The following is a 20,066-nucleotide window of genomic DNA, read 5'->3' as shown; positions in this document are numbered from 1 at the left end:
TTTGAAGTCATGTTACACTTTTTCATCAGCGGCTCAAAACTCTAAAAGATCAACTGAGGATCTAACGGTGAATGAGCTTATTAAACACGTCACACTTTATTGTGATGAATAAATAAAAGTTTCAATCAGTTCTTAATCTTTTTCACATCGTATTTACTGTAGAAACGTTCCCGTCTCGTCCTGCACGTGTTTCTCTGAAAACTCAGACCTGGACTGAAATGTTTTCTTCCACCAACACGTGAAGGTTCAACGGACTGAGCAGAATCCACTTTTAACCACTTTGCATCATGAACATTCAAGTGTCAAAGTCCCAGTTCGTCTGAAACTCCGTCGCCATCCAACACTATCACTTCTGCTCGTTGACTCTGAATCGACGTCGGAGCGTTCAGAGGTCGTAGCGTCGTCTTATTCTTCAGATCATGCGAGTGTCAGTTAATCAGACAGAACCAGTGCAGAAAGGTTATATCGATTCTGTAAATAAGCTCCAGTTAGAAACGCAGCCGACACTTTTATAGGCTGATCCTTTATTCTTATTGTTTTTTTGCTGCACCTGTTTTCATTTTGTATTATGTGCCGGTAAAAACCACTGAAAATCAGATTTTCAGGACTTATGGGGGAAAAGTTGTTTATTTTTGTCTCACATCCATTAACTTGACATTTTAACAGGTTTCAAACTTCACTTGAAGAATTAAAGTTCTTGTGTTTGTCTGCAGCAGCTCAGTGTGTGTGTGTGTGTGTCTGTGTGTGTGTGTGTGTGTGAATCCCCTCTGTACAGCATTTCTTCTTTCTTTTTTTCCGTTTGTCATTTTTAAATGTTTGTACAAGGCAAATTTCTTTTGTTTCCATTTTCTATAAGAAAAGAAAAAAATGAGCGGAATCTTTTTTGCTTTTGATGAAAGAAACTTAAAATTAAACAAATGAGGAACATTTGGGTTTTTGGTCGTTTTTCTTCACTTATGTTTCAGTGTTGAAACAAAGTCAAAATGCTTCTTACGGGAACATCTGGAGTTAACATGATATTGTCATGTTAATATGCTAATGTATCATAGCTAATGTGAATGTTAGCATGTTAACATCTAATGTCTAATGTTTTCCTCTTCGGTTCATTTAACACTTTAAGATCAATCATTAACTATTTCCACGTTTGGACCTTGACATGAACTTCTGTGTAGATTTTACTTGTTTGAGAAAATCCACTTTGTTTCCATCAGTTCTCGTCAATACGCCATTAAATTCTATTTGTTATAAATTGAATCTATAGTTTAAATATTACCTGTTTATTATAGCAGTAAGATAATAGGATCCTTTATCAGTCCCACAACAGAATAGAATTGTTAAACATCACATGGTTGGTTTTTGAATTGCAATAAAAAGGTGACCAGACTTTAAAATTAAACATTTTATTTGTATTAAATTATGATTCCAACTTGCCTTTGAAACAGAACCTAAGATTTAACACTTTGAACAATTCCTCCTATAACGTTTCCACTTTTTTATTTAATCATGTTATTTAATCATCTTGAATTCTGAGGTGAGTTAAACCCTGAGAGCTTCAACTTGACATCTTTATACGAACAAGCAGCCGCTCACATGACTGGAGGTGATTTAACAGAAGTGATTCCTGCGTCTGAAGCTGGTTTGGGATCAGTCTGGAGCTCGGCCTCTTCAGGCTCTGAGGTCAGGCTGCACGTGTCAGAGGTTGGCGTTGATGCCGACCCAGTGTCTGATGAGCTGGTGAGCGATGGTCTGTCTGGGGGGGACGACGAAGGTCGGAGGTTCTCCTCTGAACAGGGAGTCGATCACCTGCAGAGAAAACATCCAATAGAACAGAGATCGTCTCGTCGAGTTTCATGAAGATCACTTCTCCTGCTCTACGTCACTTACATTCTGCTTTAATACAGAATCTGGGCTCTGTTGATATTAAAGTTGTGAACGAGGCTGAAAACTAGTTTATTGAAATTTTAAATGATCGGTTTTATAAAACTAGAGATGAAGATCAAAGCTTTTTTCAGGTCTTAGTATTTAACTCAAAGATATAAACATTTATATGATCCTTGATAAGAAAAATGTTCACCTCATATTATAATTGTTATATGACTTACATATTTACATCATATTAATTAGTATTTGTATAGATTGTAAATATGTGTAGTTAAAAATATCCTTTAGTTGTAATACCAGTAATTTTACTGAAGTGAAAATGAACATAAATCTTTGATTACAACTGAACCAACGTCTTCACAGCCTGAGCCGATCGTCTGATGAAGAGCATGAGAAGCAGCTGAAAGCTCCAGTGAGTTATAAGTTATGTTGTTTGTCATCAGTAATATTGAAACTTATCATTCTCATTATTATGAATATTCTTCTTATTGTTATTTACAGTATTTCTCTTCTGTGGCTGTACCTGTTGCCGTGGGAACCACCGGGCCTCCTCGATCTCGTTCTCGTCCACCTTGATGTCGGTCGACATGGCGACAGCGAGGCAGCCGATCATGAGGTTGGAGGGCATCGGCCACGGCTGACAGGAGACGTACTGAACGGGTCCGACCTTCACGCCGCTCTCCTCCTCCACCTCCCTCCTCACCGCCTCCTCCATCGTCTCCCCTGCAGGCGCACGGGGGGGGAGGTGAGTTTGTGTGTTGTGTGTGTACGTGTGTGTGTGTGTGTATACAAGAGTTACCAGGCTCTATGAAACCAGCCAGACAGGAGAACAGGCCGACAGGAAAGATCTTCTTCCTTCCCAGTAAACACTGGTTTCCATCAGGATGAATCACCAGCATGATGACGACCGGGTCTGAAGACACAGAGAAACTGAATTCATCCAGTCATCATCTCTGTGGTTTCATCCTTTAAGGACTTTAGTAACTTAGTATCCGGCCACCACCACCTGCACGTCAGGTGATTGATTCATTAAAAACTGAACTAGATCAATGACGTCAGCTCGTCACCACGACATCAAACATTCAAATAAGTAATTCCCCATAAAAGACGTGAAAAACCTGAATTAAAATGTGCCCTTTGAAATGAACAAGTTAATAATGAATGATTGGAGTTATCCAGCTGACGTCCTGCTCCCGGCTGACGTACCGACTCGTGGGTAGCAGGTGTTGTGAACGCCCCTCAGGCTCCTGCAGTCGGCGTTCAGGCAGCTCCTCTTGTGTCCGGCCTCCTCCGGCCGCGTGCCGCTGCCGCACGTCGGACAGAAGCTGTAGCGGCTGTGCCACGCCAGCACCGCGCGAGCCTGGGCCACCACGCCTGGAGACCGGGAGCCAGAGCAAAGTCAAACAACTGGAGACACAAGTCGTATAGAAATTCATTTAGATAAATGACATCGATCTTCCTCACCGGCCTCTTCCTCGCTCAGCTTCAGCAGATCCCTGTTCGGTGTCTTCGGGAACAAACAGTTCTTTTCTCTGCAGCGTTTCAGAAGTTCAGCTGCGTCTTCATCTGTGCCGACGGCAAACCAGGCTGGAGGCTCCTGACCGACCCCCTGAGGAGGAGAGGAGGAGGAGGAGGAGGAGGAGGGTTTCTTCCTCCTCTCCACTCCTAAGAAGACGAGCACAGTGGCAGGCTCCTGGAGAAGATCTCTCACGGCCTCATACCTGAACCGACACAGCTTCATTCTCCCCTGTTGGAGTTGGAATCACCATCAAAAGTCTTTAAAGACTGAAACATCTCTTCATCTTTCTGTTGTTAAGTTGTTAAGTGACTTTCAGACCTTAGTCTTCATCAGGTTAATATCAGAACATCAGTGTTTCCTACGATGGTTTCACTCTGGTACCTCTGAGCCGTCGTCCTCGGAGCAGCTGACCATGGGGCTGAGGCTGGAGAACAGCAGGTAGACGGTCTCTGCGTCTCTCTGTCTCACCTCCATCCACTCTGTGTCCGTCCTCTTCGCGCTCAGCCGGTCCAGCGTCTCCCTGCTGAAGTAGTTCTCCTGCGGGACGAGGTCGGAGCCCGGCAGCACTCGCAGGCAGCCGTCGTCCGTCCGCCCCAGGAGGTTGGAGATGTGCCTGTGGCCCCAGAACTTGGCGACGTCGTAGGCGGTTTGTGACGAAGGGTTCACGGAGAACTTGTCACAGCTGGAAGATGAAGGATGGAAAAGGTTCAAGTCTTTCTCAGCTTGGGACTGTTTTTAGATCTTCATCATTTAAACTTTTCTTTTTATAAAAACTGATAAATATTTGTCAGAGGTCAAATCATCAGCTCCTCTGCAGCTCTACACATGTTTTATAGAAGTTTATTTCAGTTCTCGTTTTAATCTTTAATAGTTTTAATATTCTCTCAGTTACAGATTATAGCTTTGTTAAACTCGTAGTTTATACTTTTATTTGATTGCTCATTTTCGCCTCTTTCAGCTTCTGATTCCTGTTTAATTACTTTCTCACTTGAGCATATTTATCTTTTATGATCCTTCAATCTGCTCGATTTGTAAAACAACCGTTTGCGAAGGTCTTTACCAGAACAACTGAATTCTGTGCTGCTGTAGTTAAAGTGAGATAAGAGTAAGATCAATAAGAACGAGTTAGCAATGAAACAAAGACTTTGGATAAAAGTATAAAACTAGTAAAAGGTATAAAAATAAATAAATATATAAAATCCCTCCTCAGTGATACAGGAAGTGACGTGAAGACACTAAACCAGAGTAATGTGATCAAGTACATTACAGTAGTCCAGGCTCAGATTGTAAGTATTACAGTACAACTGTGTACTGGTGGATGTGGAGAGTGTAACGTCCGTGTCACATTACGTAGAAGCTCTGGATTGACTCATGATGATAAATACTTGTATATACCCACGTGACAGCAGCTCCTCCGCCACATGAAAGTGTCCGTGGCGAGCGGCGAGCATCAGCGCTGTCCAGCCGCTGTTTCCTGTCTGGTTGATGAGCGAGGGGAAGTGGGACAGCAGCGAGGTCACCTGGGTGACGTGTCCTCTGGCTGCAGCGTCCAGAAACTTCTCCTGCAGCTCCTCCTCAGCACTCGACGGGACGCTCATCGTTCAGGCTCCCAGAGGATGAACCGGAGTCAAACTGATCTGAGGACACGTTTCTACAGAATGATGAAGTTTAAAAAAAGTTAGTACTTTTACATATACCATTTTAGTGCTGGTCTTTAATGAGTAAAATAACATTATCAGTACATGTCTTTTAAGTAGTGGAATGTTTTTATACAGTATATTGTGAGTATATTTGCATCAGTAATATTTTTAGTACATGTTTTTATGAGTAATGGAGTATTCAGTAGTACACATTGTTTACTTGTAAGAGTATTTCTACCACTGTCGCAATATTACTTAAACGTATAACACTTTCATGCTTGTCTTATAAGAAATTGAGTATTTTTTAAGTAATTTTACTTAAAAACGTAATGTAATTTACTAGTTATGGAGTATTTCTTACAGTGTAGCTTTAGTACTCTTAAATATAACACTTAAGTGCTTGTCTTTTATGAGCAATTGAGTATCTTTGTACAGTATATTATTTGTACTTTTACTTGTGCTTTTAGTACTATTTCTTTTACTTGCAATTGGATATTTCTTACAGTGTCATATACAGTATATTTCCTACATTTTGCATGTCTTTTACTTTTAATGTAGTACTTTTATTTGCAGTGGAGTATTAGTAGGCACATGTTATTTACCTATAATGTAGTATTTGTACTTGAACAACATTTCAAGTGCATGTCTTTTAGAAGTACTGTATATTACAGTGTGGTGATAATACGAATATAACGAGTCGTGTATTTTACAGTAGTATTAATACTTGTACTAAAGTACATCAGCTGGATTCTGCTCCTTTAAATATTCCTCTCGCCTGCTGCTCGTCCTCTCATTGGTGGAAACAACTGTCAATCAAATCTCTCGCAGTTATAAAACGTTACCAAACAGCTGGAGAGAGAGACACGTGGTTCTGTTTTCATAACAGCAACAATAATACAAATAAAAACAACAATAACAATCATTAAATTAAATTGCTGCAGTCTCTGTGCGGAGTCATGTGACCTGTCGTTACGTCATCTACGTAAAACAAACCAGGAAACTGAAGAGAATCGAACGGAACTGCGGAAGATTCAGTTCGTTTGTTCTCAGCTGAGATTCAACCTGAAGTTAAACCTGAAGTTAAACCTGAAGTTAAACCAAACCTGAGGTTAATGTGGATTCAAACCTGGAATAAAACCAAAGATCAGACCTGAGATTCAAACTGGAATAAAACCTGAGAATCTGAGATGAACTGGTGTGAACCTGGTGTGAACGAACCTGAGTCTCTCGGTAGAAGCTGGTTCTCCTCTGATCTTCTTCAGTTAATCTGAATCTGAATCGTTGAAGGATCTTCGACCTTCAGCTTCAAGAAGAAACTCGAGATGCGTTCAGGAACAGAAACCACTGCGATGCGTTCAGGGCCACACCACACCGCCGTAAACCACAGAGTTTAACCTGTTATGTGAACAGGTTGAGGATAAAGTCCAGTTGCTACATATGATTCATTCATTCATCAATAAAGTTATTATTCATTCATTCATTCATCTTACGTAACGTTTCATTAACGAATATTCAAACAAAACTGGAGATATTTACATTAAGAGAATAATAAATAAATAAACAAACTCTGAAAGTTCATCAGTGCTCAACAGCTTTAAACGATGATCTGTCATCTACACATTTATTCTATTATTTCTGCTTCAATAAGTATTAAGATCATTTCCAGTAAAAAAGTAAAGAGCAAAAGTTAAAGTATAATAATTAAGGGCAATTGTCAAACATTGTCACATATTTACTGATTCATCATTATTTTTTATGGAATTTATTTTTGTAATGATACTTTTGTTCCAGTTAGTTTATATTTATTTTACAGCCTAAATTGTAAAATATATTCTAATGTACAGTTTCCACAGTTCTAGCTGCTAAAGCTGCCAATTAGATTTGTTTTTGTAAAAGTTTATTTTAAATTCAACAACTGAATTAAAATTTACAGATTCACATTTTATCAAGAACAAATAAAATACTGATGATTCTGTAAATCACCTGAAGAAATAGAAAGTCCTTCATTACAGTAACTTTCTACATAATGTAATCACACAAAGCTTATTTTGTGTGTTATTGATCAAACTGTGCGACACAACCAGTTTCATTTGGAAAAAGTCTCGAACAAGAGAAAATAAAATGATCATTAAATTGTAAAAAAGTCAAAAGAAAGTCTGAAATATTGCTTAGTGAATATTTTAATAAAATAATACACAGGATAATGTTAACAGAGAAACAGTCTCATGTCTTCAGACACAGCGAAAATAAAACATCCACACACTCTGAATTCATCATTTTTATCATCACAAATATTATTATATATTAAATTAATATTTAAACACAGTTACACACGTTCATAAAAACACAGAATCCACAGAATATACAGACGTTACTGAGAAACATCTCGAGTTGATTAATGTGTTGATGAGGAAGTTAGACTAAACAACTCTTTTACAGCAGGAGAATGTGTGTGTGTGTGTGTGTGTGTGTGTGTGTGTGTGTGTGTGTGTGTGTGTGTGTGCGTGTGTGTGTGTGTGTGTGTGTTAGGAGTAAAAGGTCAGGACGCTCTGGTGGTTTCCTCGAACCAGCAGCAGGGGGGGGGCGTCTCTGGACAGAGTTTCCAGCCAACACATGTAGAGGGCGCTGGACACGGTGCCCTTCCTCGCCAGAGGCATGCTCCTGTGTGAGAGGAGGAAGAGGGGTGGTCATTACTGCTGAGGAGTCAACACAATGAACACACACAGAGGAGAAGACCTTTGAGTCTTTGTCATAAATACAGTTACTGTGAAACCCCAGAGGTCAAAGGTCGAGGTTCACTTCTGCACAACTAAGAACGAGAACCTGTGGAACTCAGACGTTTCAGTTTGTGGTTATTTCACCAACAGAGTCATCACACGTCTCATTTCTCCAACAACCGAACCTGAAAAGTTCTTTCTGATTATTCAACGTCTCAACTATCAAAACCTTTATTATCAATAATCCAGTTTCTCCAGTTTGTGGTCACACTCTGTTCCTTTGATCCTCGTGTCAACACAACATTACGTCACTATACACACAATATTAAGCTTTTTATCACATGATGCAAAAATCACTTGAAGCCCACATTAATAATAATAATAATGACTTTTATTTATTTTTAAAGCTTAAGAACAAAGTGCTTTCCAAGTTAAACTAATTAGAGTAAAAATTAAAAAAGCATCCCTCTGTTTAGCTCAATGAGGAAAGTGAGGCTCTTACATGACGACGAGCTTGGCGTTACTCGAGTGCTCCTTCACCAGCTCGTTCAGTCGGATCTGACGATTGGTCTGAAATTCACACAAACATCAGTTTAGTTCAACATGTGGAGTCCCTGTGTTCAGAGAGGGGGGGGGGGGGCAGTACCTTGGCCCTGTACAGCTCCAGCTCGTTGTCAGTGATCCTCCACGGCTCCTGAGCCTTCAGCCGCTCGGCAGCTTCCTGCTCCATGTCGTCCTCCTTCAGCCTGTACGGCTCGATCAGCTCCTTGAAACTCAGCTTACTGCACAGACAGGTCAGGTGATCACTTCACACTCTGCATGGACCTGTCAATCATTTTATTAAACACTCAAGCTGCCGTTCTGTGACTTTTCTAGAAAACGGATCTGATGCACAGACAAAGTTCCATCGAACAGACGTTCAGGGTGAAGAGGAAACTTCCTCCTGATTCACACTCAACCAACAGACTCACTTTAATCAAGCTGCTGGTTTGAGGTGGAAACGTTTCGTTGTGTTGTTTTAAATCTGAATTTATCTCAAATGTAACGTGTTCAGTTTGGTGCCGAACATTCAGACTTATAAAGTGTTTTCTGTTGATCAGTGAGTCTCGTGAACGATGAAGGATCCGGTCTGTGAACGTGTTATTAACGACCTCATGGTTTGTTATATCTCATAAGATGTACGTTTTTAATCTCGTCTTTGCAGTGAGAGACGTAAAATATTCGGAATCCGTCTCCACGACTTTCACCGATCTGAAGGTGAAAGTCCGAGGCTGCGACGTCGGAGCTCGTACTTGTGTTTCTTGGGTTTGGTGTTGATGTCTCCGAGGACGTTGATGTCAGAGTAGTCGATCCTGAACCTGCTGAGCAGCGTGGCCATCCTGGAGACACGAGACACAACAAATCAAACACACGGGGAGGAAACTACACTTTGGTTGAGTTAGAACAGTTTTGTGTGAACACAGTGTGTTGGTTGTTGGTTGTTGTGTGTTGGTGTCGAACAGAAGCTCAACAGTCGTCCTCTCACACTCGGCGGTCGCGGTCGATGCGGTTGACCTTCCCGCCGATGAAGACGCGGATCCTGCAGTCGCCCCATTTGCTCCGGTTGGTCAGCAGGTAGGGAATCAGCAGCGTCAGACCTGAAACACACACAGACACAAACCCAGAGTTGTAATCATCTTGATTCTGTGGTGAGCTTCTGATAAATGAACATCACAGTTCTCCTGCTCGTCTGTTTGATTCAGTTAAACAACCAACTGACCTCCATCGTCAAACAGCCACCACACGTCGATGGTTCCTTTGCCCTGCTTCTTCTTGAACTGTTGACTGGACTCCAGCAGACGTTGGTCCGTCAGACTCAGAGGAGACTTCGTTTCTACAAACAAGGAAACACGACACAAGAAAAGAAACTCAGACATTTGTAGCAGAAACTGTAGCAGACAAAATATAATGTGGCACCACAGTCGAGATCATTTCTTGGAAAACTTTGACACGTAGAGATCGGACATTAGTCTGAGTGGAGGTCTGAGCTCTCAGAGATCTCTGGATGTTCTCCTTCCTGTTACCTCTGATGATGAGTGGACTGCTCTGGCTGCTCGTGGTCTTTGAAGGACACGAGTCCGAGTCCGAGTCTTTAGCCGGATTCACCGAAAACACCACCTGGTTAGTGCCGACTGGCGGCTTCTCGTGAGGCAGCAGCTCGTCTGTGGAGGACAAACAGGGAAACAGGACAGATGCAGGACAGACGCAGGACAGAAGCAGGACATACAGTTGGTGAACAGACAGAAAAAGACGCTTGTACCTTGTCCGTGGATGTGGGAGACGTCCAGTCCTTCCTGCAGTCGGAGGATCACGACTCCAAACTGAAGGTCGAAGGCGTCACTGGAACAGGAAACAATGTTTGTTGGACACGTGTCTTTAGGTTGAGTCTGTAGAGTCTAAAGATGGAGACGTTGTATTTACAGTAGAAAGTCGTCAGTGGCTCTTTACACAGACTCGTTCTTACTGTATCGTGTTGACGTAAATCTCCACGTCTCTCATGTCTCCTTCACTCCAGTTGTTCTTGAAACCCATGACCAGCGTGTTCGGCTTCAGACGACCTAACCCCACAGCCTGCGGAGCAGAGGACAGGTCACGTGACGGAGCTGGGACAAGGTGGATGTGAGGGATCAGTGTGTTCCACGTGCTCTGACCTGCAGGAGGAACTGCGTCCCGTGCCTCAGGTTGTCGGAGAAGACGGGCGTGTAAAAGGCCTTGATGCGTTTCTCATTGAGCCAGCGCTGAGAGCGGGCGTGGTCCTGGGACAGCTCCTTGAAGTTCGGCCGACGGGACGTCTGATGATGGACGACGGGGACGAGGTCACACAGATTTTCAGAAGTGGATTCGTTATAAAAACAGATAAACCCTCAGTGAGTTAATTCTGCTTTATGTACAGAACCTTTTATATCACTTACTTTTTAATTACATTGCTTAATTTAAAATATAATCAATATATGAATGATCCCTTTGCTCTTAAATATAAAAGTTGAGCTACAACAATTATTGAATTAATCAATTAAACATCAACAAATATTCTGATGATCTATTGCTTCAATAAAACAAGTTTTCTTAGGCTGTGAAATATTGTTTTACACGTGTTTTCAGTAAATTGAGTAGATGCTGTGTGGTTGCGTCCCTCATGTGAAACCTGTTCCCTGTGAGGGACGTGTTTACGTACAGTCTTGACGTGGCCACAGACCATGAGGCCGACGTTCTTGGTGTAAGAATAAACGAGCTGAAGCAGAGCAGGACGAGAGTTTGGAAAACCAGTCAGCACCAAACACTGCGGCCTGGAAACAGGGAATTAATCATTTAGGACATTAACACATCAAATTATTACAGTTCATGAATTTTACTTTGGTGCTCGACAGAAATCCAAAGGTCAAATTATGGTTAAATGTTTAAAAAAATATTTTCCACTGAATTTTCTATCTTAATAATCTGTGTTTCACATGTGGAATTATAATATGACAACGAAACAGATGTCTACCAGGTTGTGAAGTTAGTAGAAGTTAGTTCCAGCTGCTGGACACTGAAGCCTCATCACACAGCATCAGAGGATCAGATTTAATTCTCATTGCTCTGATTCATTATAAAACATCATGTCTGGAATCAAACCCGTCAGCTGACCTGAAGTTCTTCACGTGGTCCTCGACTCCAGTGAGGTTCAGACAGTGAGTCAGAGCCTGGTTGTACATCAGAGCCTGAGTGGACGATCCCCAGTTCACATCTGCAGGAGACAAAGAACACAAATAACAACAATACAACAAAGTATCAGACAAGAGGAACAAGCTGATAAATAATAAGGTAGAATAACACGTAGGAGTTCAGGTCCAGGGTTACGTGCATCAGATCATGTCTAAAGGATGAAATGTGCAATGAGCACATCCTCACCAGGTTTCTTGTAGCTGACGTAGATGTAGAGAGCGAGGACGATGAGCAGAGTGACCAGAGCCGCCCACCAGTTAATGACGAACATCACCACAATGCACAGGATCGCCCCAGCAAGAGACACCCACATGTTGTAGTACTTGAAGCTGGGGCGCCACCCTGTGGTGAGAGAGGGGCGTGAAACGGAAAGAGAAACGCTAGCATACTGTACGTCACCAAACATCACAGCATGTTTAATACGAAATGATCCTGTTGTCTTTAGCAGAAATAAGATTTTATCGACTGAAGAAAATCAATTAAGAAAACCCTCAGTTTAAGTTATGCTCATATTTTCCGAAGTCAGAATCAAATATAAAAGTGTAAATAAATTCCAACCTTAACGTGTAAAAGTCTCAGATCAAGAGTGAGTTCATTTACCTGGAGAGTTGGCCAGAGACGCGTGGAACACGGAGAAGTTGATGAGAGCGTAGGACGCCAGGAAGAAGTTGGAGATTATGGGAGCGATGATGTTCAACTCAGCTAAGAGACGAAGAGTCGATATTCAACAACAAATGTTTTGTTTCTTATTCAGGAGTCAAAGATTTGTTTGTAACATTATAAAGTTGTTAAAGATGGAGCAGTGATGCGTTCAGGTACCCACCAATCAGGATGAACGCCAGGCCAATGCAGAAGGTCAGGACGTAACCACGGAGCGGCTCGTTGTTCTTCCCATAACCCTTTGCAAAAACAGCCAGCCCTGGATAGATCTTGTCTTTGCACAGAGCCTGGAACCACAACAAGTTTTATTTAATCATTTTAAAGTGAGAAATCTCACTTCAGGACTCAGGCCTGAAAGGATCAGGCTCCAGCTCTCAGCTCTAAGATGGAGGAGCTGTAAGTTTAATTCATTATCTTTTTTTTTTAGCACTTTAGGAACTTTTAGTCCATTTTGTTTTTAAAGTTTTATCGTAGTTGGTTTTTCGTTGTCATCATCAGCTGTTAAACTGTGAATCTCATCAGCTTGTTTGTTCAGTCATTGATTCACTGAATGTTTGTGTCCATGACTCCACTGGGAGGACAGAACCCGTCCCGGTGGGGACATGTTCAGTTTGTCCTTCACGTCGTGAGGTCAAATAAAACTCTGGTTTCTCACCTGGAAGACTTTGGGCGCGCTGACCAACGAGGCCAGAGCTGAGGAGAGAGTGGCTGAAAATATCCCGGCGGTGATCAGAGGACCGAAGCCCGACACCAGACTCATCACCTGGTCACAAAACACACAACTCCTTTTATTGAGGTTCACACTTCTGTGAAATTCAATTCATTGGAAAGAGTTGCTCCTCGGTCCTGTGATCTCTGGGTGTGGTTGTTCTTTCTTCACAGACTCAGACTGTTTCGTTAATGTGAACCAGTCAGGAAGAGAACGTGGGCGCCTGCGTCATCGTTCACTAAACTCGTAGCTTCTGTTCGTCCGGACGAAAACACAACGCCAGCGAAGCCAGAGGTGAAGAGCGTGTGTCGGTGAGACGTCTTTATTCACAGTCTGTGGACTGAGGGACACGAGGACAGATCTCAAGCCTTGATACCTACCAACACTGTGGGACGTCAGTTAGTTGTTAGTAGAAACCTCATCATCGACACTTCAGAGGAAACAGCCGCGTGTGAGATAAGAAAAGAAGAGATTCAAAGAAAAGATAATTCTTTGTGAGTCGCACAACGGGAACATTTCAGTCACAGCAGCAAAACGGAAAATAAAAATAAGAAGCTTCAGTGAGATGAGTATAAAAATAAGGAAATATAAAAACAGCAGTGATGTAAACAGGAAGAGAACGAAACACAAGGTTTATGATTCATACACATTTTACAACGCAACTTAAAACAAGACTAAAAGAAAACAAGAGCAAGTGTTTCTGTCTGAAGGATTTAACGACTGCACTGTGTGTGTGTGTGTGTGTGTGTGTGTGTGTGTGTGTGTGTGTGTGTGTGTGTGTGTGTGTGTGTGTGTGTGTGTGTGTGTGTGTGTAGGTGGATGTTGTCAATGCTCTCATTCAGCTCCGTCTCCAACCAGCGAGAACCTTGTGACTGGAAACAACAGTCACTATTATTACTGCTGCACTTTGTTTGGCTACACACACACACACACACAGGCGCGTGCACACACACACACACACACACACACACACACACACACACACACACACACACACACACACGCACACACACGCACACACACGCACACACACGCACACACACACACACACACACACAGGATCATCAGTCTGTCACGATTCAAACTTGTTAGACAACCAGAGCAGAATCTGTGGCTGTTTTATTTTATGTCCATTGACATCGGTGATCAATTATCATTTATTTACATGTGTGTGATTGAAACAGAAAATATCCGACACATTGACAGGAAGTGCAGAGACAAAGAAGTCGTACTTCCTCAGTCGTCTCTATTCTTTGATTTGTTAGCTGGTTAAAAGCCTCAGATGAAGATGAAGATGAAGATGTTCTGGTTGAACCCGACGTGTTCCTCATATCTTCAGCTTGACCCACAACTGGTTTTCTAAATGTTATGTCTGTTTCTTTAGCAACCGGCTCGAACTCGAACTAAATCCTTCTGCTCCGGTTCTATAAAACTGTACAACGGGACTTTCACATTCTGAGGAGACGAGCACTAAAGTTTGAGACAAGCTGCTGCTGTGAGAAGTTCACTTCACTCAAGAATGACTGACCCAAACCTGGAAGACCAGCTGAGAGTAGCAGCTACACTATCATCTGACATCAGACGCCTCGCCAAAACATTTAGAGGTTAGTGAGAAATGTGTCTTCACTATTTTATTATCACCATCAAAACCAGAATAACTGAACTGGTCCTTAAAGGAAAAAGGCTCCTTCCTGTTCGGTGCACAGAGGATGGACGTGTGACAACAAACAGAGAAATAATCAATATCCATAAGTCCAGCTCGGAGCGTGTGAGTCACCTGGAAGTCGTTCATCAGGCCGAACTGGCAGCCGCCCTCTTTGCAGATGGAGAAGTCGTAGCCCAGCGTGCAGGCGGCGTCGGTGCAGTTCACCGTGTCGCTCACCGTGTCGTTGTGGTCGCCGGTTGCGTCTCTCACGATGCAGGATCCTGCAGGAGGAGAAGAAACAACACCTCTTCTTTGGTTTTTACATTTTCTATATTAGTTTGATAAAACTTAACATTTATGACTCATCTAAAGCCTGATTTTAATCTCAAACTATAACTGAGACGTGGAACTCGACTGGGAATGTCCGACACCAGTTTGAGCTTCAGAGACGACTCCTGAATCCACAGAGTTACCTTCAGGTGGTCGAGTATGAATATGAATCTGTGTGGATAAGGTTGTGTAGAGGTTGTGTTGGGCGTTAACCTGCAGAGAGGGCGACAGCCACATAGGTGATTCCTGTGATCAGGATGGCGAGCAAGGTTCCTTTAGGGATCGCTGTCTGAGGGTCCTAGAGGCAGGGACATGATCACAGTCACTTTAAAGCTACCACACAATACTTGTGTTAGTATGGAGAGGAACTAGCTTCTGAGAACCAGACTCAGTGAACAGCAGCTCAGAGATGATCCTTTCTGAACTCCGTCCATCAGCCGCGCTCCTCTAACCAATCAGAGAAGGCTGAAGTTGCAGGTGGGAGTTCACGGCTGTAAATCAACCTGAACTTTCTTCTGGTCAACTCTCTAGGTGATACTTACTGTGAGGTCTCCGGAGATGTTGGCTCCAGCCAGGATCCCAGTGGCTGCTGGGAAGAAGATGGCGAACACAGAAAAGAAGGTCTCCTCCTCTCTGAAGTCTGGACCCAGGTTCTCCAGGAAGATGGCCCCTGAAGGTGGAGAAAGACAAACCAGGACTTTTAATTTAGGTTTGAACTTCAAACCGATCTGGATACAAACCAGAAGATGAATTCATCCGTGCAGACTGACCGCTGTAGCCGAAGAATCCTTTAGGCTCCTTGTTTTCTATCGTTATGAAGCTTCCTATGAAGTAGTTGGCGATGGCTCCCAGCAGAATGACCAGGAGGACGATCTGAGCCTGAAGGTCGATGTGGAGGAAGAGGTCGCAACGAGATGATGAAAAATAAGGGTCATGTTTGCTTTGGTGACATTTGAATCATCATTTATTCCCTGAATCTGTTTCCTTCGCTCTTCGTTACCTTTTATCGATTCATCAACTTTCACACCTCTCAAGCGTAAAAAACCTTTTTGCAATATTTCAAGATTTTATTAAGGTTTTTGTTGTTTCCACTTTTTTATCCACAAATTAAAAATATGGATAAAAACTTCTACGTCACCATCAACCTGTTTCTAGTTGTAGTGTTTGGAGCCTGTGAGAGTGGAGGCTGCTCTTCACTGTGACAACTAACTTTGTGTGTCGTATGTCGTCTGCAGAGGGTTTTGTGTGTTAAATCTCTCTGATGTTGTGGGTCCACAGCTCTACCTTTGCCTCCCACTCCATCCCAGCCACAGAGATCCCCAGCAGCAGGATGACGGTCAGAGTCCCGACGATACGAATGTCGTTCAGTTCGTCCGTCATCAGAGCGTCGACGTCCTGCAGCCAATGACCAGAGCAGGAACAAGGTCGGTATCGGACTTCTTGCTTCATTTGCAGTTTGAATAACAGACAACGAGAATATTCCTTACGCTGAGCATCTCGACAACTGTCTCGGCGAAGCCAACAACGTACATGGCCACAGCCACGGCGTTGGCGAAGGCGAAGATGAGACCGATGGATCCTCCGAACTCCGGCCCGAGACTCCTGGAGATCAGGTAGTACGCCCCCCCTGGACAGACGGGACACTCACAGTTTCATCATGAGGAGGGAAGTGGGTCAACAGGGACACAGCTTTAATGTTATGTATCTTGATGAAGTTGGAAGAGGAAAGATTGGAACAAGTTCTCTTTTAAAATCTTGACTGAACCTTGGTGCAGTTTATTGTTACATCAAATACATAACTAGATAAATGTGAGTGATTTTCTATTTTGATGCAATGAGATGTCAGTTGTTAAACTTCCAAATCTAACCACATGTTGTTCTAACTGACCCTGAATCATCTGTCCTTCAGGAAAACTTTGCGACAACCAGAGAACTGAATCCCTTAACTTGTCGGCTAAGGTTTTCAAAATAAAAGCTTGTGCACAGACATGATCTCACCTCCTCGTACGAAGCCGTTGGTTGCTATGGCCGAGGTCGACAGGCCAGTGATGGTCGTGACCACACTGGCCATCAGGATGATCGCGATGGTCAGACCTGGTTCACACGAAGACACAAACCAAGAAGAGAGAAATGAGTTGACAGATCACAGCAGTTAACTCCATTCAAGATTCAAAATTCAAGATTCAAGATTCAAGATGTATCGTCATTTCTAAACACGAGGTACAGAGGGAGCGAAACTAAGTCCTGAAAAGACCTCACTACTTTGTTTCATAAGAAATAGAAACACTTTCGCAGCAAATAAATACAATGAAATAAAATAGAATAGAATCTCAAACTAAACAAGGATAAAAACAAAGCAAATTAAAAAGGTGCAAATGAGTATTGATAGATATGAGTATAGATATTCAGGATGTGTCAGGATCTGTATGTGAGTCTTGAGGAAAGCTTCGCTGTGATTGGCTGCTCCGGGCTGAACTCTCCTCCTGAACTTCAGTTTGATCTACGTACCAATTCCAGCCTGACCGACAATCCAGGACATTCTGATGAAGAGCATCACCCCCCAGATGTACAGCATGCAGCGGACCTCCAACACACACACACACACACACACACACACACACACACACACACACACACACACACACACACACACACACACACACACACACACACACACACACACTGTTCAACATGTGGTCCAGTCCCTTCCTGATGACGTTTATCAGATCTCTCTGAATATATAATATTCTCTGTGAACGTCACACTAACCAAGACTCCTTTGACCCAACCGAACTTCACACTTCCTCCTTTCGCCTCCTTCGCCGCCAACGCCGCCGCCTCCTCAGCGGCCGACAGCTCCTCTCCATTGGCCAGACCGTCCTCGAAAGGCTCCTGACAACCAATCACATTCGAGAGGGAAAAGAGTGACAGACAAAAAGACAGGTGAGTGACAAAACTGTGTCTAATTTAACTACCTTAGCTAACTTAGCTTGTGAAGCTAATGATGTGTTGCTAACATTAAACTGGTCCTGACCTCCAGCTCTGACTTCGCTAACTTAGCTAACTTAGCTACAGTAGCTTGTTAAACACTGATAACTAGCTTCCTGGTAATGCTGAGGACAAATGATGTGTATCAGAGGTTTGTTATGAAGAAACATGGATAATCATCTTCATGAGCGTGTTCCAGGTCGTGGCCTCAGTGAGTCGAGTGTCAACTCATCTAATAATCATCTTTAAAGTCTGAGACACAAGTTTAACATCGACTCCATGAGATGAAATGTAAAGAAACATGTGAATCATCACCTCCTGCTGTTTCTCTGTTCATGGACAATGTGCATCTATGGTACCTCCATGTGTCAGAGGAGTGGGAGCACGACCGGGGAAGCCTGCTGGGTCATGAGAGGCAGCATTGTGTGCGTGTGTGTGTGTGTGTGTGTGTGTGTGTGTGTGTGTGTGTGTGTGTGTGTGTCAGGAGGTCAGGCCTCCAGTGATGTCACTGGGCTCATTCACAGTCTCAGGTGGGAGTGACAGGAATGTTTTGTGTTTACTTGGTTTGTTACGTGTCTGAAACTTCGAAGAAGAAACTTTAACAATCACGTTACAAGATGACGTAACAGCAACATCCCATAATACCCCCACCGCAGCTTCACCCTGCTGAGCTCTTATTCACTGATGAGAAAACACTAACTTATCTTTTCACAGTTTTCACTATAACACATGTAAATAACTAAATGACGCATGTTGATGTACAAATATTAAATTAAAGTTAGAGCAGCAGATGTATCTGACACATTAAACCTGTTCTGATGATGCAGGTTAAGTTATAGATTAATAAGGTTTATGTTGAGAACAGACTCCTTCACATCAGAGCACATTGAAGTGTGGGGACGTGTTCAGTTATCAAACAATCAAAGTCTGGACAAACTGAATAGATGATAAAGTGATGGAAATAATAACTGCTTATGATCTGCAAACTTCTCCTGTGGAAAACTAAACTTTAACTTAAACAGGAAGTAGATAATATAATATATAATCTATCCATATTCTTGAAGTACTTTTAAAATCTGTTTCTCATGTCATCCTTTATATGAACTAATAAAGATTCAGACTTCACACTTATAAACTTATAATGATCATTAACAATATTGAACTTGAATCAGAACCATGTTCATGTGGCAGCTGAGTGAGAAGCTGTGACCCTGATGTCCCTGTCCCTCTAGAACCTGGTGAATCCACCGTGGAGACAAATGGAACCGGTTTATTCTCGTGTTTACTTTGTCCAGTTCGTCGTGCAGCTCCGACAGCGACGGTCTGGTCAGCTTCTCCCCTAAAGGAGCCGCAGTTTGCCGGTAGAACTCGATGTTGGGCACCGCGTCGATGGTGTTGTGTCCGAAGGGTCCTCATGTAGTAGGTGTTGGAGTGGGAGTCGGAGATGTGCGTGTGTCCCGTGCCTGTGGAGTGGAGGCTGACCGAGTCGCTCTTCGTCGTGTCCGGCTCGTGGAAAACATCCGGAGGGAGCCCCCGATGTCCATGGAGCTGCCCAGTGCGCCCGATCCATGAAGCCCACCACCTTGAACCGGCTTCTGGACTCCTCAGGCGGCTTGGAGCCGTCACTGGGGCCCGGGGCCGGAGCCGGGGAGGAGCCCTCTGTCACCACGTCCACCTGGAAGCGGCTCTGGGGGGAGCCGCCGCTCCTCAGGGACGGTTTCTGTCCCGACATGAAGACGATGAAACCCGCTCACAGAACCACTGGTGAACCGTCAGACACCTGCTCCAGAACCACGGGGGAGTCCAGCAGGATGGAGCTCCGACCAGTCAGAGAAGACCCCGGTCCCCGTGGAGGGAATCACACTCAGAGGTCAACTTCACTGCTGCGCTCCGGACAAACTCCTGGATGCGCCAGGACCTGTGCGTAATGCGCGTAAAGACGCACCTACTCACACGCACTCTGTCTCTCTATCTGTCACCTGTCATCTGTCATCTGTCATCTGTCCATCCACACGCGAGCTGGTGCGCGTATCGTCTCCTCTGATGGCGACTCAAACGGGTTATTGTTATCTCTCTCTCTCTCTCTCTCTCTCTCTCCTCTCTCTCTCTCTCTGTCTCTCTCTCCCTCTCTCTCTCTCTCTTCCTCTCTCTCTCTCTCTCTTTCTTCTCTCTCTCTTCTCTCTCTCTCCTCTCTCTCTCTCCCTCTCCTCCTCTCTTTCTCTCTCTCCTCTCT

General features: G+C 43.4%; 2 protein-coding genes across 3 annotated transcripts; both read right to left on the bottom strand.

Moving 5' to 3' along the window:
• Nucleotides 1–1,149: 1,149 nt before the first annotated feature.
• nudt12 (nudix (nucleoside diphosphate linked moiety X)-type motif 12) lies at nt 1,150–6,673 on the bottom strand. 2 transcript variants are annotated; one of them, XM_034596797.1, is made up of 8 exons: nt 6,244–6,673; nt 4,796–5,051; nt 3,782–4,082; nt 3,346–3,628; nt 3,088–3,255; nt 2,681–2,794; nt 2,405–2,604; nt 1,150–1,803 (listed from the first exon to the last, which is right to left on the bottom strand). In XM_034596797.1, the coding sequence occupies exons 2-8, from the start codon at nt 4,996–4,998 to the stop codon at nt 1,693–1,695; spliced, it is 1,380 nt and encodes a 459-aa protein (XP_034452688.1). In that variant the 5' UTR covers nt 4,999–5,051; nt 6,244–6,673; the 3' UTR covers nt 1,150–1,692. The 2 variants fall into 2 exon arrangements, with proteins under 2 accessions (XP_034452688.1, XP_034452687.1); XM_034596796.1 differs by having other exon boundaries at nt 6,259–6,673.
• Nucleotides 6,674–7,308: 635 nt separating this feature from the next.
• Nucleotides 7,309–19,908, bottom strand: LOC117768443 (solute carrier family 12 member 2-like). Its single transcript, XM_034596787.1, is given in 29 exon segments — nt 7,309–7,701; nt 8,260–8,327; nt 8,404–8,539; nt 9,050–9,136; nt 9,283–9,394; nt 9,517–9,630; nt 9,821–9,958; nt 10,057–10,136; nt 10,261–10,367; nt 10,448–10,588; nt 10,972–11,083; nt 11,424–11,523; nt 11,688–11,843; nt 12,102–12,203; nt 12,325–12,448; nt 12,817–12,924; nt 14,648–14,796; nt 15,059–15,143; nt 15,388–15,515; nt 15,616–15,724; nt 16,130–16,240; nt 16,333–16,472; nt 16,844–16,939; nt 17,354–17,429; nt 17,615–17,737; nt 19,120–19,239; nt 19,241–19,366; nt 19,369–19,397; nt 19,400–19,908. Coding segments are annotated over 29 exon segments (3,279 nt in total). The 5' UTR covers nt 19,566–19,908; the 3' UTR covers nt 7,309–7,565.
• Nucleotides 19,909–20,066: the final 158 nt, after the last annotated feature.

The sequence above is a fragment of the Hippoglossus hippoglossus genome, chromosome 9, assembly GCF_009819705.1.
Source record: "Hippoglossus hippoglossus isolate fHipHip1 chromosome 9, fHipHip1.pri, whole genome shotgun sequence".
Taxonomy (NCBI): domain Eukaryota; kingdom Metazoa; phylum Chordata; class Actinopteri; order Pleuronectiformes; family Pleuronectidae; genus Hippoglossus; species Hippoglossus hippoglossus.
The sequence above is the reverse complement of the archived record's forward strand: the minus strand, read 5'-3'. Positions and strand labels throughout refer to the sequence as shown.

Coding starts and splice junctions, on each gene's coding strand:
- nudt12 (XM_034596797.1), bottom strand. CDS start 4,998: ATGAGCGTCCCGTCGAGTGCTGAGGAGGAGCTGCAGGAGAAGTTTCTG. Junction 4,083..4,795: donor GAGGAGCTGCTGTCACGTGG/GTATATACAAGT, acceptor TTCATCTTCCAG/CTGTGACAAGTTCTCCGTGA. Junction 3,629..3,781: donor CCGAGGACGACGGCTCAGAG/GTACCAGAGTGA, acceptor CAACTCCAACAG/GGGAGAATGAAGCTGTGTCG.